The following is an 18,492-nucleotide window of genomic DNA, read 5'->3' on the forward strand; positions in this document are numbered from 1 at the left end:
TTTTTCTTAGTCTCACATTTCTCATCTGTAAAATGGATGGGTTGGACTGGGTGATTTCCCACAAGCTGTTTTTCTATAACTCTGGACTGCAAAGTACTTGATTCTTCTTAGGCATAAAAAAAAACTGTAATAATACACAGTGAGATAGCTTAATCCCACTGAGAGAGATCAGGATGTAATAGTGGGCCATAAGTGAGATGTATTTTTGGATTGCAATATACTCAAAAAGAAAAAAAATTAAATCATATCCATATTGGAATGGAGATCATGTGGGATACTCTGATGTAATCTTTTCCTTTTAGTTTTGTTTAGGGTTTTATTCTAATAATTACTCTTAATATTTATTATAATGTGATTTCTTAACTCTGGAGCAAAACCTAGAGTATTTAAAGAACATTCAGAGGAAGAGTTGAAGTTTGGAAAGTTTGCAGTAACTTTGTTTAGCTCAGAGAAATGATGCTGGTGGAAATTTTAGAGGAAGGGACATGTGTAAATTTCCAAGTCTGTGATATTCTTTATCTCTTACTTGGTCTTAAATTCTTTTCTTTCCCATAGATCTGACAGGTATACTATTCTAAGTTCACCTAATTTACTTATAATTTCTTTCTTTATATTTAAGTAATTTATCCATTCTGAATTTATGTTGGTGTAGGGTGTGAAATGTTGATCTAAACCTAATCTCTCCCACACTGTTTTCCAATTTTCCCAGCAGTTTTTGTCAAATAGTGGGTTCTTGCCCCCCAAGCTGGGGTCTTTGGGTTTATTGAACATTAGCTTGCTGAGGTCACTTACCCCAAGTCTATTCCACTGATCCTCCTTTCTGTCTTTTAGCCAGTATCATGTTGTTTTGATGACCGCTGCTTTATAGTACAGTTTAAGGTCTGATACTGCTAAGCCCCCTCCTTCACATTTTTTTTCACTAGTTCCCTTGATATTCTGAAATTTCCAAGTCTGTGAAGGGATATTTTGTTCATTCCATCCACATTCATGGTTATAATTCTTAATTCTATAATTTCTTGTCATTATTTCCTTTTCTGTTTTTTGTTTTCTTTTGTTTTGTTTGTTTCTGCTCACCTATCCCTTGCCAAGGAGAAGATGGTGAAAGAAAGGGTGGGCTTGATCCTAGTTATCTGTAATTAAAGTTTTTGCTCTGCTGTCTATTCTCTTGTTGAGGAGCCATGATCCTCAATCCCTGATCATAGGTTCTCTTTCTTTCCTTTTCATTCCTATTTTATGATCCAGCTTATTTTGCTTAATATGACTTAAATCTCTTTCTGATTTTACCCTTCTTAAATGCTTCTTTTTCCTCTCCCCCTCTCTATTTCCATGTTGTTTATATATTTCTATTCTAAATTGTGTGTGTGTGTGTGTGTGTGTGTGTGTGAGAGAGAGAGAGAGAGAGAGAGAGAGAGAGAGAGAGAGAGACTGCAAACATAATTTTCCTTTATTTTGGTGCAAAGTTCATATGATGCCTGGTTCCCACATCCTTTATTCTATGTCTATATTAGTCTCCATTTCCCACGCCATGATTATGGGAGCTATTCAGTTCGATCCTCTTCCTTACTTCCCTAATAGATTCCATTTCCCAAAGAAAGAATATTTTTAAAAATTGTGTATGTTCAAAAACAAAATAAAACAAAACCAGTTATTTCCATGCTCCCTTAGGGTGAGAGAGGACTTGTCTTATATTTCAGTAGGGGAAGATGGGGGAAAACTTGAGTTAATTGGAAAAAAACCATCTCCTAAAGAGTTATAGAACATTATAGTACAATAGGAAAGGAGCTTATCAAATTGTTTACTCTGGAGACTTTAAGAGTAGACTAGATAGCTAGCCTTTTAAAACTGTAGAATAGATTTAAAATATCCCTATTTGAAAACATTTTCTCCTTTGACATTTATAGATGTGTTGTTTTCTCCTCAAAGTTATAAGGGCTCTTTCATACAATAATTTATTTTTGTCTTGGTATTCAATTTGAGAAGGCAGTGATTTTCTTATTAGAATTTCCTGCTACCACGGAGACAACTCCTTGGAGCTGTTACCCCTTTCTAAATCTGCTTGTTTCTCCTTTTCTCTTTCCCTCCCTTCCTTACAGCTGCTGGCATTCCTGCAGGGACTCTTCACCTTCTATCACCATGGCTATGAACTTGCCAAGGATTTCAGTGACTTCAAGACAGAGCTGACCATCAGCATACAGAATGTGAGTGGGCAGAGACAAGGTCTTGGGGTGGGAATGGGGGACACCTTGCAATGAAGTCCAGTTTGGAGAAGGAGAGGCAGTTATGGACTGGAGATTACTATCTTTACTTTATAAAGGAAACAAACAAAAAAGAAAGTGTCTGCCTCTGGGGACCGCTGCCCTCAAAACAATCCAGGTAATGTTTAGGTTGGGTCTTGTTTTCCAAAATGGGCAACAGAGAGACAGACATCTTCAGGATATGTCAGAGACTTCATAGACATTCTTTTAGAGAAAAACTAACTTTTATTTTGGAGGGAGGTGTTGCTGCCAAATTTTTTTTAATCTCCAGAAAAAGGATCAGAAATTCTTCAGTTAGTGGTTCTTACATCTAATTTTTTACTACATGTTGTCTTGAACTTCTGAAGTATTGGGAAGAGGATAGATACTTTTACCTCTTCATCGATCATCGATGGCAGTGATACTTTAATTCTTAGAAAAGTGTGCAGAAAATCTTATTTATTATAAACTCATTTTTATTATTTTCATTTTGTATTTCTTCTCTTTACACTCTTATTTTATTTTTAAAACATCCATGCCATTTGATAGCTAACATTTATATAAAACCTACTCTGTGGCAAGCACTGTGCTTAGCTTCTTATAATTATTTTATCATTTGATCTAACAACAACTTTGGAAAGTAAGTGCTATTATTGTCCCTATTTTTCAGTTGGAGAAACTGAGATTGAACAGAGTTGAAGTGGCATCGCTAGGGTGACACTGCTAGTAAATGTCTGAAGCTGGATTTGATCTCAGCCCTATCCTGACTCTAGGTCTGGTGATTAATCCATTGTGCTATTTAGCTTGGTTATTTTCCTCATCTCCTCCAATTCTGCTAGTGAATTATTTAAGCAAAACCAGTTAATACTTCAACTTATCCTGACAGTTTTCTGCACCTGAAAGTCTCCAATCTCACTTGGGTGGTAGGAGTATGTTTCTGTTCTCTGAAATCAAGATCAATCATTATAATTAATCAGATTCCAGCTGCCTTTCAGTGGTGTTTTCATTTATGTAATTATAGTCACATATATCATTCTTCTGGTCAGCTTTCCAAGTTTATCTGATTTCATCATATGGACCACTTTTTGCCCAATCCTTTCCCCCAATCGGTGGGCCATCCACTTTGATTCCAGTTTCTGGTGATATATGGGACTTTTCTTTGTTTGACCTTCTTGGATTTTGTGCCCAGGCATGCATAGTGTAGTTTAAATAGTAGGACCACGAGATATTTGTAATCAGGGTTATTTGTCTCAAATGACAGGCGTCTGAAACCCAGACCCTGTCTGGGTTGTGCCATGATTCTGTTTTTGCTCACATGATCTTTCTGTTCTAGTTGTCCCTCATCAGTCAACCAAGCAATAAAGCTTTTATGAAATGCTTCAGGTACTTTATTTTTAAAATGAAAAAAAAAAAACCAACAACCAAAAAACAACCCTTTACTTTCTATCTTAGAATGAATACAAAATAACAATTGGTGTTAAGTGGCTTTTTTAGGATCACATAGCCAGATTTGAGCTAGGCAATTTACTAAGCCAACCAGTAAATAGAAAAAGAAGTTAATTTCAAGAGATTCTCTAAAATTTTCACTTATTTATTTATTTTATTTAGAGTATTTTTTCATGGTTCCATGATTCATGTTCTTTCCCTCCCTTCCTCCCTCTCCCCTCCCGTAGCCAACGAGCAATTCCACTGGGTTTTACATTTAAGAGGTTCTAGGAAGAAAGCAGATATGGAAACTTATCTCAATTGTGTAGCTTTTAATCTAAATTTTGTTTGTTTTCTCCTGTCTATGTCTTAGGGACTTGGAAATTTGCAGAGCTCAGGACCTCTTAAGTCATGCCCTCCTTTAGAAAGAAACAGAGGAGTCTTTAGAACCTAAAGTACCTGTTCCCTTTTCATTTAAGTACCTGTAATTATTAGGCTGGTGTGCAGATTAATGGAGGTAGGAGCAAAGATTTAATTTTTTCTGATTTAAGTAAAGTTTCTTTCATTATAGACGAGAAATCGCTTTGAAGGTACCAGGTCAGAAGTGGAGTCACTGATGAAAAAAATGAAGGAGAATCCTTACGAGCACAAGACCATTAGTCCATACACCATGGAGGGTTATCTCTACGTCCAGGAGAAACGTGGGTGCTCTTGACTACATGGGGATGGGGTTGGGGTCAGGATTGGGTGGGGCAGGACGGATGTCCGTCATCGAGATTTTGGCACAAAGAGGTTCCATTTGCCGCCAAAGAGGAGTGAGATTCAAAAGCATACAGGAATTCTAAGTCCTTTGTTTAGTTTGTTGCCCTCAGATAGGCATGGGATATGAAGGAAGAACATATATCTATCCGTTTGGTTCTCATTTAATTATTGTTGTTCAGACATTTAGATGGGTTCAGTCCAGTTATTGTTTGGTCACGTCCTCTTCTTGGTGACCCCTAGACCCCAGCAGGCCAGTACTCTCTGTGGGTTTTTTTTTTTTTTGGCAAGAATACTGGAGAATTTACCATTTTCTTCTCCAATGGATTAGTCCTAGAGAGGTGAAAAGACTTGCCCACATCACACAGTTAATAAGTGTCTCAGACAAAATTTGACCTCGGGTTTTCCTGGTTCTAGGTTTGTTTCCCTCTGAACCATCTAATTGCCTCTTATTTAATATATACCTCCTATTTCAATGCCCTGGAATTAAATATAAATTAAAATAGATATAAAAATAAAAACTAAGCTTACATTCTCCTTGGGGCTGGGGAACATCCACTTGTTTACATAGAACTATACTGCGTGGTATGGAGTGATGGGGAAAGGAAGAGACCAGCTGAAGGATTATGATTTAGGAGAGCACTAACACCTGGGGGTGTAAAGGGAGGGAAGGTGTCACAGGACTAATGCCACTTCAGCAGAGGCTTCAGGTAGGAGATGATAGGTCTAATTAGGGGCAAAGCCAGAAGTTTTAGAAGGGAATTTTGTGAAATAAAATGGGAAAGGAATGCTAGAGACTCATTGTACTGGCTCTTAAATACCATGTTGAGGGGTTTATATTTTATCTTAGAGACTAGGGAATTCCTAACATTTTTTAATCAGGGGAACAGATGTGAACCTTAAGAAGATTATTTTGGCAACTGAAGAATGAACTGTAGATAAAGACTAGTGACAAGGAGAAATTAGGAAATGTGAGAATAGTTTAGAAAGGTCATGATGAACTTCAGATCAGAACTAAGGAAAGGATAGTATAGAAGGAGAAAAGGAAATAGAATTGAGTGTTTTTCTGAAGTAAGAATTGACTGGGCTTAGCAAGTGATTTGATATATAGATGATTAAGGGAATGGTTAAGAATGACTGAGATTAAAACCCCAAGTGACTGGAGAAGTTTTCAATGCCCACAAAAGAGCTCAGGAAGGTTAGAGGAAGTGCGGGTTCAGAAGGAAAAATGATGAGTTTGGTTTTGGGTATGTTGTGTTTAAGGTGCCAAGACCTACCTACCTACCTTCCTTCCTTCCTTCCTTCCTTCCTTCCTTCCTTCCTTCCTTCCTTCCTTCCTTCCTTCCTTCCTTCCTTCCTTCCTTCCTTCCTTCCTTCCTTCCTTCCTTCCTTCCTTCCTTCCTTCCTTCCTTCCTTCCTTCCTTCCTTCCTTCCTTCCTTCCTTCCTTCCTTCCTTCCTTCCTTCCTTCCTTCCTTCCTCCCTTCCTTCCTTCCTCCCTTCCTCCCTCCCTCCCTCCCTCCCTCCCTCCCTCCCTCCCTCCCTCCCTCCCTCCCTCCCTCCCTCCCTCCCTCCCTCCCTTCCTTCCTTCCTTCCTTCCTTCCTTCCTTCCTTCCTTCCTTCCTTCCTTCCTTCCTTCCTTCCTTCCTTCCTTCCTTCCTTCCTTCCTTCCTTCCTTCCTTCCTTCCTTCCTTCCTCTCCTTCCCTTCTCTCTCTCCTTCCCTCCCTCCTTTCCTCCCTCCCTTCATCCCTCCCTTTCTCTATCCCTTCCTTCATTCCTCCCTTCCTCTTTTTCCTTCTTCCCTACCTTCTTCCCTTCCTTCCTTCCACTATTACCATATATTGGTTCCAAGGCAGAAGAGTGATATGGTATTGGCAATGGGGATTAAGTGACTTGCCCAGGGTCACACAGCAAGATGATTTCAAAAGAGAGGAAAAGAAAGCACAGGATAGAGTCTTGCAAGACATACCTGCATAAGATTGATGATAATTTGTTGAAGGGGTATGAGGAAGAATGATCAGATAGGAGAAATAAGTGTTACAAAAGACAAGAAAAAAACCCAGTTATCTGAAGAGAATGATTAGCTGTATTATAAAGTTGAAGAAGAAAAAGTGGCAAGATTGAGCAGTTGGGAAATCTGAACAGTGACGTTTGAGGGAGAAGATTCAGTAGAGTAGTGTTTGAAAGCAGATTTCAAGACATTGAGAAGTAAGTCGGTGGTGGGGAATTGGAAGCAGTGAGTGTAGACAGTTCTGAATTTATCACCAAAAAGAATGGAGAAGATTATAGCTTGAGAGTCAGTATTTGGTCACTTCCAAGTAAGTTACTGACAATATATGGAATGGATGACTAGGTGAAATTCAGAGATAAATGACAGGGCTCATCTCAAGGAGCTTCTAATGTAGGAACGTTTGCCCTGGGGTGTTTCTGACTCTAATTCCAGCTGGCTGCCTTATAGTGTACCCACATCAATGAAATTGATATTTAATGGAATGGAGATGAAATAATTACCTAATTAAGTTTAATTATACGGCAGCGAAATTTCTTTACTCCCTGGGACAGAGGGTTATATGTATAGATGTGAGTATATATATTTTCCTGTAAACAGTAACAGCTGTGGGTTTGGATTACTGGAACCCATGGCTTATAGGAACCAGACTAAATGTAAGCAGGAAATGTTTAAATAAAGAATACAATACAAATAAATATTGTTAATAATAGATGGCATGATAGTAGATAATATTAATTAGACTTGCACAAGATTTTTATGAAGATGTTCTATTGTAGGTCACTTTGGCACTTCTTGGGTGAAGCACTATTGTACATACCAACGGGAATCCAAGAGGATCACCATGGTGCCCTTTGACCAGAAATCAGGAGGAAAGGGGGTGAGTGGTTTTTGTTTGTTTTTAAATCATATTTGTTTGCTAGAAGTTATGGCTAATTGGTTGCCATGGCCATGGAGTTGATCCCTGTGTAAGTTATTTAGCTTTATCTCATTACATAGTCCCCTCAATCTTGTACCCTTTGCCATTTGCCATCCAGGTTAGAACTTGGCTGTATTAGTACAGGTCTGGATAAATGACGTAAAGCACAAACCCTAAAGAAGGTAGGTTAGTCAAGTCATCTTCCTGCATAAAAGAAAGCATTATTTTTCATTATGCTTTGGAAAAATGTATTTGCTTGAAAGTCACTCAGACGTTAATCACTAAGGATTTTGAGTGAATAAACTTAGATTGTTCTTTTTTAAATTTACTTCTTTTCTACATTTTTCATTTTTTTGTAGAGAAAATGGCTTTTTATTTTCCAAATAACAAGCAAGCCTGAATTAAATTACTTTATTAGCTATGTACAAAAATATGTCTTATTTTGCATATTTAATCCATCACCTCTCTTGTCACAAAGTGGATGGTATTCTTCATTTTTGGTCCTTTGGAATTGTATTTAACCCCCACATTGATCATTTTTTAATGTTATTAAAACAGGTACATTAATGTATCTTTGGTAGAGCAGATATTTTGAGGGTGAGTGGAGGGGGAAGACATGTTTCTGTAGATTTGATCTCGATTTTTTCAATGGTATGCCCATGATTTTATTAGGTGGCTTTAAATATGTTTTATTGCCCTGGCATGGTGAGATGTAACCGATATTTAATGTGTCACCATGGATGGAATTAGTGTTCACTATTGACTCTAGCAATAATATTCTGTGGATGACATTTTTATGGAGTTTAGTAGATAATTCATTAAGCAGGCAGAGAACCAACAGAAATTCAGTCAGCAATGCAGTTAAAAAAAAATCCAGCAAACTTTTGTGAGCTGGTATGGAATTGCACCAGGTAACACTACCAGGTAAAGTATGGTCTATGAGCAAGGTTTGGCCAAGAAGCAAAGGACAAAACTTGTTTTGGGGACATAAATGTAGGAAGATTTAGGTAGGTCAAAAGAGGAAAGTGAAGAGGAATTTAGAACTCTGTGATGATAATGTTGGGTTAGAGAATTGCTACAGGAAAAAGAAAGCCCCTAGACCAAATGCAGGAGGCTTTGAATTGATGCAGAGTCCTTGCAGAAGAGAATCAATGGTGATGGTAAGAATTTCTGAGAAGGAAAGAAGGAAGAAAGAAATGAAGATTTATTCAGAACCAGGCAATTGGCAAATATTTCCTTTGATATTCACAACAACCCTGAGAGATAGTTGCATTTATGATCTTCCAAGGATGACCTGTTGGAACAAATTGTTTTCATCCTCTTATTCCACTTGGGGAAGTTTTCACATTCCTGGGATAGACTGACAAATATGGCCTCCTCGCCCCCCACCCCATCGTGGATTACCTCAGCCTTTATCTGCTGAGAAAATTTTACTGGGATGTAGATACTTCACTTGTTACAAGCTTCTTGGAGCCACTTATTATGCAATTTCCCTTCTTTATTATTCATTTATGGAAGAAGATGTCTGTCTCTTTCACTGATCTTTTCTCCACTTTTTACCTCAGAATTTCTTAAAATGTGATTTCTTCCAACTCTTCCACTGCCAATCTTTTTTAGCTCTCAGGAGTTGAACAGATCATCTCTTCAGCACTCCTCTGATTTGGTATATTCATCCTTAGCTCCCTTCATCCACCCACATTACATGCCATTTTTAGTTCTCCTATTTTCTTCCATTTCACAGGAATACACCAAATGAGCCTGGAAAATGGGAACTGTTCCTTGTCCATTGAGCTGCAACCTGCTTAGACTTCCAGCTCACTGATTAAATCTTTTCCTTTAGAACCCAGGAAACTCTTTGTAGGAGGTGAAAGAAAGCATTTTCAAAGCCATTTGAAGAATTGCTAAGTACTCATTAAAAATGTTTTGGAGGAAAAGACTAAATTTAATCTTTACCTGAATTCCATGTTTATACATCCAATTGAATTAATATCAGGCCAACAAAAAAAGAAAGGAACAGAAAGAAATCAAGAGAAAAAGAAAGTTTACAGAGAAGGAACAGTCTTTTCAGCAGTCTTTTTCCTGACCCTTCTTTGGTGCCAATAGGTTTTTAAATTTTACCTCAGTTTGAGTATAGTTTGTCAAGATATTTTTAATGTCATATCAGCAACTTCAGCAAGTATGTTTTTTTCTGTCTTGTTTTGACACACAATCCTTCTCTGTGTCTGAAAGCTGTCTGTCTAACTTTTCCTTTTTTTTGCTGTTATTCATGCTCACATCAATTTTCTGGCCATCCATTATGAAATTTATTTTCAGCATTTATTTCCATGTGTCCTGGGGCCCTTCTCTGGTGTAGTAACCATTCTTTAACTCATGAGTATCTTGTCTCTTTGTATATGTATAATGATTTTCATTTGTGGTCAAAATTTTTTAAATTAAATGGATAGCATGAGACTGGGGTTGTTTATTTTCAGATATTATTGGCACAGTGCCTGGTACATAGTAGGTTTTTTGGTTGATTTATTGATCTCCTGACTTCTTTGCTTTTTAGTTTCTAAAGATGAAAGCTTTTTTTTTTTTTTTATAAACCCCTCAAGGACACAAGAAAAGTTAGCAATCGATATATATAAAATACATTGAGAGCCAGAAGTTCTGGGTGTTAGAACTAACATACAATTTCATAAACGTAGAGCTGGGAAGGACCTCAGAAATTATCTTGTCTAACACCTCTCTGCCTTTTTTTTTTTTGGTAAACTCTTATTTTCTGTCTTCATATCAGTTCCAAGACAGAAAAGTGGTAAGGGCTAGACCATGGGGGTTAAGTGACTTGCTCAGAGACTAACACTTGGAAAATGTCTGAGGCCAGAGTAGAACCCAGGTTCTCACAGTTTCAGTCCTGGCACTGTATCTACTGTGCTGCTTAGCTGCGTGTCATCACTTTTTCCAGTGGTGCTATGCCAGGATATTTACAATATCCTCAGGGTATGGCTATTTTGAGTCTCTTGATTTTTCCAATTAAATTTCAATGAAGAATTATTCCCTGCCATTTCTTTGAGAGGCAACATGGTAGAGTGGAAAGAGTATTGGCTTTGGAGTTAAAGGACCTGTTTTCAAGTCCCACCTCTGTCATTTATTACCCTTAGGCAAATTGCTTAACTTCTTTAGAGTCAGTTAATCTGTTAATTGAAAAGGTTAGACTAGTTGATCTAGATTTCCTTCAAGGGCCAAATCTGTAACCCTATGATCATTCTCTATCATTATGACCCATAATTAGCCTTCCAAAGAGGTACTTTTCACATGAATTTTAATTAGACACAGTCATTTCTGCAGAAGATCTTTTGATCATTCCTCTTTTTTAGAATGTTTGCAAGCTTATGTTTACAAAGAGAAAAATACAGCTCTCTTTTTATGATATGCTTATTTTGGAGATCTTTTTCATCTAATGCTCCTTATGTTTTTCACTAGGGAGAAGATGAGTCAGTCATTCTCAAATCATGCACACGACGGAAAACGGACTCTATCGAGAAGAGGTTTTGCTTTGATGTGGAAGCCATAGATAAGTGAGTGTCTGTCTTCTCTTTCTGAAGACTAGGTATAACTCATATTTCAATTGTAGTTTTCCATTTAGCCACATCTGCAAAGTTTCCTCCACACACCCTTCCTCACTCATCCCTTCTTCCTTTCCTTTTTCCTTGATCCTTTTCCTTTGACCTCCTTCTTTCCCCATTCCTTCTCTTTGTCCTTTCATCCCCTCCAAAATTCTGTCTCTCTCCTCCCTCCATTTTCTATACCTCCCCCTTCCTTCTCTTTACCATTTTCTATCTCCTTCCCTTTTCCCTTTCATCTTGTCTCTTCCTTGTCTTTCATTTTTTTCCCTCTCTTCTTTTTCCTTCTACTATTTATCTCTTTTCCTTCCCTCTTCCCTATCCCCCTGTCTCTTCTTTCCCATCTTTTGGCACCCCCTCCCCCCTTTTCCCTAATCAGTTTGGAACAGCACCTAAAACTTACAGCCATTCAACTTCCCCTCACAGATCAGGCTTCAGCACTGGACACTTCCCTTCCCCTACTTTGAGGTTCCATCCTTGGATATGCATTTTACTCATTTGCATGCCCCAATTAGATATTTAAAGAGAAGTGACATGATTTTATTGGCACGATTAGAACAAATATTTGTGATTTTTAGTCTTGTTAATTTAAGAAAGAAGATAGGTAAAGGATTGGACAATTCCTGGGTGCAAATCAGGATGTTTGAATCAGTTATAAAAATTGTATGTGAAAGACATCTTACTAGTATGCCACGAGTCCCTGATACAGCCAAGAGAAGAGATTCCTAGACTCTTGATTGAGAAACTTGTATTCTTTAAACTGAAGTTTCCACACCATTTCAGAGTCTTAAGCTAGTCTTGACATCATTCCAGTTCTTTAGGACGTTTTTCCTTGGCAACTGTTAATTCTTTCAAGAAATATCATGTGTTGAGTTTTTCAACTTTGTGTAGATTGTTGAATTTTACATCCTTAACTATTCAGGGGGCTTTTCATAGTAGTCATGCTCATACTAGAGATTTTTTAATTTAATATTTAGCCCCATCCTTGCCTCATTGAATGACCATGCTTCTTTGCCCAGGCAGTCTGTGGAGCCTGGTGGTTTCTTTACAAATTTGCCAATCTTTCCCAGTGCTAGAGAATCCTTGACACTGAAGGAAGATTGGAGTATGTTCCTGAGCATGCTTGCAGATTTTGGTATGCATTTCCTTTGCATGCTTTGTGGTGTGACACCTTGCCTTTTAGGTCACATAATAATCATCAGCCTGCTTTTTGTACCCAGAATGACAAACCAACTTTTGTACTTGAAGACTGCCTTGCATATTCCTTAGATGTGATACTATTAAAGATAAATCGTTCTCACTGAAGAAGAAAAGTAAATGCTTTTTGCAAAAGCACTGTAAAAGTCTTTTCCAACAATATTGGGGGGGGGGGTGTTTGGAGAAGAGGGAGGGTGGATAGTGCCAGAAAGTCTCCTGAAGGCCCAACAGCATTTGATTCCCTTTTCCTTGAAGTAGATTCTAAACGATGGTTTCTTTTTTAATATTTAATTATAAATAATTTTGTTTATTTTGAGCATGGCATTCAGAGTGGGTAATGTTGTGGTTTTTTTAAAAAAGGTTCTCCTCACATGGCATTTCTTAGCCTGACCAGTGTTGATGGCTTGTGAGCTTGACCAGATGTTGGATGTAGGTCAGATATATTGGTTCTTCTTATGATCGTCTGCCTGGCTTTACCCTCTGGCTCTTGGATGGGATGGAAGCCAGTGCAAAGATGCTGTACTGAGAAGAATCACTATGTTCACTGTGTTTTCTTCTTCAAAAGTTGCCACGGCTTGTGGGCAGTTGTTTTTTAGGCAATTAAAACTCTGTGATGCCTCTTTTATTTCCACCCTTGCCAATGCTTCTTAGCACTGTCTTCTCTTCCCAAGTACTCAGAAGACCCATAAAAGCTTAGAATGCTCCAATTATAGACCAAGAGAAAATGTGTTGAATTGAATATCTTGGAGCACATCCGGAAAATCTATTTTCTTCTCTCAGCTCTCTTAGCAGGTCATGGCACGGTCCTTCAATAGTAGCTCAGAGTGAGACTCCCTGTTGTCTCTTCCTATTAATTCAGAGAGAAGTGTACAGTTCTGAGATAGATATCTCCAAGTAGCCTATATTTGTCTGTGTTTTGCTCTTTTTTCCCTTCCCCCAGCCCTGTATTATTATTTTTTTTTTGGTAGTTTCCTCACATATTAGGAAGGACCTAGGAAGTAAAAGACATTCCATCTGCAGTTGTCACTGGCAACTCTGGGTCCTTTTATCTTGCAAGAATCTAGTTTTTTCCCCCCAATATACAATTCAGCAAGAGGGAAATGAAAGCTGCTATTGTCTGCACCAGCTTCTTGCCTATAACCCTAGGACTTACTCTTAGAAATTTCTAAGTCCCTTTTTGTCTGTAGAATTTGATAAATTATGAAGCTAGGAAGCCAGAGTAAAAGAGAGAGCAGCAAAAGGAGAAAATAAAAAAGAGAACTCTTTTAAACAACACCTAAGAGAGCCATAATGATCCTAAGGGTAGTTTACATGACCCAGTGCCTACATTGATCATGTAAGGTACTAGCCATATTATGCTACATTAAGGTTTTTTTCAGGGCAGCTAGGTATAGTGAATGGAGTGCCAAACTTGGAGTTGGGAGGTCTTGGGTTCAAATGTGACCTCAGACACTTCTTAGCTATGTGACCCTGGGCAAGTCACTGAATCCCAATTGCCAGCCCTTTCCACTCTTCTATCTTAGAATTGATACTAAGATAGAAAGTAAACATTTTAGGAGGGTGGGGAAAAAAGTTTTTTTTTTTTAACTAGTGGTTACATGTTTTACCAAGTGATTTTATGTCATGGGGCATTGCTGGGAAAGCATTTGGTGTATCTTCAAAAATGTTGTGATAGAAATGTGAATTGTTGTAGTTAAGTTCATGTGTTGAATTTGGACATCTGTCTTCTCTGGCTTTAAGGTTTCAGGTTTGAATGCTGTTTTCTTCTGACCTTGAGCATCTTGGGATTTAGAGATGGCAGGGACCTCAGAAATCCTTATAAGCTAGGAAACTGAGGTACATAGGTAGAGGCTAAGTCACTTGCCTGAGATTACCTAGGAAATAAGTAGCAGCCAGTATTCAAAACAAGACCTGATTCCACGGCTAGTACTCTTTCTACTACCTAATATCGTCCTATTTATTTTGATGTGTTCTGTTAAACTTGACATCAAAGTTACACGACTTCAGGAGAGTGTTGGTCAGTCCACTGAAAGAAACAAGTTCTATCGTCAATTACTGGATTCTCAAATTATTTCAGAATATTATATCCCTTTCTCTGGAATCTTAAGTGAGGTTAGGGACTAAGTTGGTGAAGGGGCCCATTTTGTATTAAAGTTGCTCTGTCTGTGTGTAGAAGAGTGATATAATTTCTAGAGGGAAAATTCCACAGCCAGGAATGAAGGGGATGAGAGGTGGGGGCTGGAGGGATGGAGAGACAGAGGGAAAAGTTAAAATCCTATGCATGAAGTACTGTAGAGAAATATTTGCCACTCTTGAGTATATTTCCATTCTGGAGTTAATATTTTGTGTTCATCCTGAGGAATACAAAGTCAATGAAAAGCTTCTGTCTTTGGAAATCCTTTCAACTTTACATCATGGTATGATGGAAGGGATACTTAGGAAAAGGAATTTTACTTTTTCCTCTTGCCTTTTGTAACCATGTCATTTCATTTTTAGTGCTAAGTTTGCATCCAGATGGATCAGTTTAGTAGAGCAGAATGATATAGCTGAGAAAAAAAAGGAAGGGAGAAAAGTAATTAGGTGAATCAATTATCTGCCTTATAATACATCATAATGTATTGCTGATATTTCTAGTGGTCTTTTCTTCTGGGAATAAAAGGAGACTCAGTGAACCAGAAGAAGAGAGAACTAGTCTTTTTATTTTCAGCAATTAGAACTAGTCATTTTGTTTTTAATGATTAGAAAAAGAAGGAATTCTAAGATATGGAAAGGTGAATTGACCTCCTGGCAGGAATGAGGAGTGCCAGCTGGACAGTCAGACTGCTCCAACAATACCTTTTTGATATGGGGGGAAGTTGAGAAAAGTCCCTTGCTCTTAGGGTGGACCTACTGTAGCAGTCTTTGTGGGGAGGAAATGAACAAGAATGAAGAGAGGCAGATGGGAATGGATTATTCTTTGCATCCTTTCTGCAGACTCCCAAATGGATAAGATCATAGGTCCCTTTGAATTTGTGAGGTGAGAAAACAGACAATAATACCTTTATCTTTCTAGTTCTGGGCAGGAGAGATATTGTAGGTTCTGGGTCCAGCTGTGCTTATCTTTCTTCCAACCACACATTTTTGGGAATGCATTTGTTCACCAATGGTACATTGTTGGTTCTCTCCTCATGACCCCTATTTCATCTCAGGTCCTTCCCTGTCTCCAAACAGTACAGTAGAGTCTTAGAAGAGGACCATTTGATCCGTTACCCAATATCCCTGAAATCCAGTGCCTGCTTGAATGCCATTAATGACAAGAACTTGTTTCCAGATTACTTTAATGTCAGCTTGTTCCTCTTAAAAAACAAATGAACAAACAAAAAATAAACCAACCCTTTTACTTCCTACTCTTTCTCATTCCATCCCAGATTTTAATCTCTTTTCCCATGCCACTGAATTCTTACAGACTCATACCCTCCAAGAACCCCAAGATCATTCTGAACAAATATTAACAAGAGGATATTCTGTTGTGCCTTTTAGTTTTTTATAATTGTATCAATTTTCAATTAAATTACAAAATTGTTTTTTACAAGATTAAAATTTTCTTTTTAATATGAATTTGGTCATCAACAAAAGTGAATGATTATCTGAATATCAGCAAAAAGGACCACATAAAGGCATGTATATCTATTCGGTACAATGTACATATTTTTCATAGCCTACAGCACAAAGAGAAATGAAAGATGGAGTTCTTAGTGGAGAATCATACTCACTCTTTTAGTGAGGAGTGGCATAGACCATTGATGTCAAGCTTAAATAGAAATGGATCTCTGTGGGTCACAAATTGATTCAGAAAGTGAAAATTATCATTATCTATGTTGTATTATCAGTCATTAAAAATTTATTTAGTGCCTACTATATGTTCATTTCAGACTCAAAAAAAGAGATGCTCCATATCCTCAAGGAACTTATAGTTTATTGGGGAAAGACAACACACAAAAGGAGGCTGAAAGATGGGAGTGGGGAAGTGAGGGGAAAGTACATGGCTTAGGGGTGTTGTGGGACAAGTCAGAGAAGTTCTTAATAATGCAGCCAGGAGATGTGAGCTGAGCTCCTTCTTAAATGAAAGGCTTGGAGTTCCTGGCTCAATCCTGTAACCAAAGGAGCAGGAAGGAAGGTTAATAGGATCTTACATGGTGTACTCTGTTAAAAATTTCCCAATTATATTTTAATCTGCTTCTGGAAGCACTGGGGAGTTTTGTGAACTTGACATGTCTGGCTTAACTAAGAAAGTCAATTCTATCAGAACTTTGCTGTGTTTCATCCTTTACTATGTGTGTGTGTGTGTGTGTGTGTGTGTGTGTGTGTGTGTAATAGTCATTGTGATTTAGGGAAACCCCAAGCTTTAGAAAAGTATTATTTCACAGAAATGAATATTTTGAGTTAATATAATTTACTATGGATTTAAAACTATTTTTTGGCTCAAATCTTCCTCTATTGTTTCATCATGGAGGAGAGGGAGATCACTTTGAGCTCTTAAAGGCTATATATTAGTTCTTCTAGTTTCCCCTAAGTTAGAAAGGTTTCAAGTACAGTCCTGGTGATTGACTGTGTGTATGCCTGTTGTCCAAGGATCAGCTTAGCCAGATGTGGTCAGACTCATCATGTCGACAGCATGATAAAGCTTTGGCTACACCAACTCTCAAGGACCATGAACTGAATTTTAAAGGGTTTGTGAGCACTTCAAAAACTTCTTGACATTATATGCAGGATGCCTTACTCACAATTCCTCACTTCTTAAGACCAGAGTAGGGAAGGTGCCTTCTCATTTCTTCTTAATGGCTGAGCTTGGTCATAATTTCATATAATTTAATTTTGATTGTTTTATTGTTTTATTGCATTTGCAATGTGTATATTGTTTTCTTGGTTCTTCTTATTTCACTTTGCACCAATTCATTTAAAGCTTTCAATGAGTATGTATTCATTATATTCGTCATTTCTTTAGCATATAATATGTCCCAAATATGTCCATGTTCCAAATTTGTTTAGCTATTTCCCAAATGAGGAACATCTGATTTGTTTCTCATGCTTTACCACCAGAAAGTGCTTCTCTCTCTATTCTCTCTCTCTCTCTCTCTCTCATATATAAATATATATATGAGATTGTTCTGAGGGAATGGGTGGTTATATATGAATATATATTCAGCAGTGGGATCTCTTGGCCAAAGGTATGTATATTTTGTTCTATCTCTTTCCTTGTTCACATGCTCCCACAGATCTTCCACTGAGGGATCCATTCAGTCAACTAGAGGCCTTTCTCTATTTCTTTTTACATTGTGTTGGTGCCTGTTCAGTTTGTCCATCTGTTTTGTCTCTTACTCCCATCATATGACCTATTCATCATCTTTTCTGATCATGCACCAGTGACAGCTTTTTTTCTACTTCTTGCATGTAAATCTCAGGAAATGTATTAGCACTTACTTGTTCCTAGGATCTTTCTATCCATTGAAGTTTTGATCATTTTTTTTCTTTAAATTTAGCCCTTCCCTTCTGTCTTAGAATTGTGAAGATGGGAATAACTCTCCCCTGCCCATTTTTAGATTTAATCTCCAGAAGCATATATATATCCCACTTATCCTTAAGTGGGGGAGGTCTGTGACCCACGTGTGTGAAAGTGGGTGATGAATCAGAACCCATTAACTGCCCCCTGGGCAGTCCTAAGAAAATTCCCAGACTATAATTAGTCCATGAAAAAGTAGAGGAAGGCACAGGAAGTGATGCAAAGAAGTGTCTTTAAAAAGAGTTAAAACTTCCTGTGAGGGACAGTTCTTTGTTCTTCAGAGTTCTGAGTTTGAGTTGGAAGCTGGTGAAGAATCTGCTTACTGGACTTGAAACCTTGGACTTGGTGAGACTGTTCTTAAATCTCTCCCTTTGAACTACCATGTGGGTGAGTGAGAAAGAGTGACTCCTTTTCCTGGCTTGTTCTGGAGATACTAGCCTCCAGAGAGGCCCTTCGTATTGGAGAAGGCCTTGTGGCTAAAACCCTTGTTTAATTTATCTCTGGGCCTCTTGGATGGGCCTCTTAAGCCCTGCCTGATTTGGACCAGGCCGGAGTAAATATCTGCTCTCTCTGATTTTCTTACTTTTACTCTTTCTTCTTTTATAAATAAACTATCATAAAAATTCATTCTGACTTGAGTAATATATTCCTTGGTGACCACACTCATATATTCAGTCCAACCATAATTTTTGCCTTTTACAGAACCAATACTAAGTATTGGTTCCAGGGTAGAAGAATGCTTGTTAAATGAGATTAAATCTTGTTGAGGAGGTTCTGCAATGTTCTGGGGCCCAATACAGTATTAAAACT

The 18,492-nt window shown here is 37.9% G+C and overlaps 1 protein-coding gene across 4 annotated transcripts in view; it reads left to right on the top strand.

Moving 5' to 3' along the window:
* Positions 1 to 18,492, top strand: part of ARHGAP26 (Rho GTPase activating protein 26) — a 577,883-nt gene that overhangs the window by 221,867 nt on the left and 337,524 nt on the right. For all 4 annotated transcript variants that reach the window (XM_007473811.3, XM_007473809.3, XM_003339558.4 and 1 more), the window contains exons 7-10: positions 2,094 to 2,198; positions 4,231 to 4,360; positions 7,205 to 7,305; positions 10,807 to 10,901. In XM_007473811.3, coding sequence (XP_007473873.1) covers positions 2,094 to 2,198; positions 4,231 to 4,360; positions 7,205 to 7,305; positions 10,807 to 10,901 — 431 coding nt within the window. The remainder of the gene's footprint in view (positions 1 to 2,093; positions 2,199 to 4,230; positions 4,361 to 7,204; positions 7,306 to 10,806; positions 10,902 to 18,492) is intronic.

Source organism: Monodelphis domestica, chromosome 1, assembly GCF_027887165.1.
Source record: "Monodelphis domestica isolate mMonDom1 chromosome 1, mMonDom1.pri, whole genome shotgun sequence".
NCBI classification, from domain to species: domain Eukaryota; kingdom Metazoa; phylum Chordata; class Mammalia; order Didelphimorphia; family Didelphidae; genus Monodelphis; species Monodelphis domestica.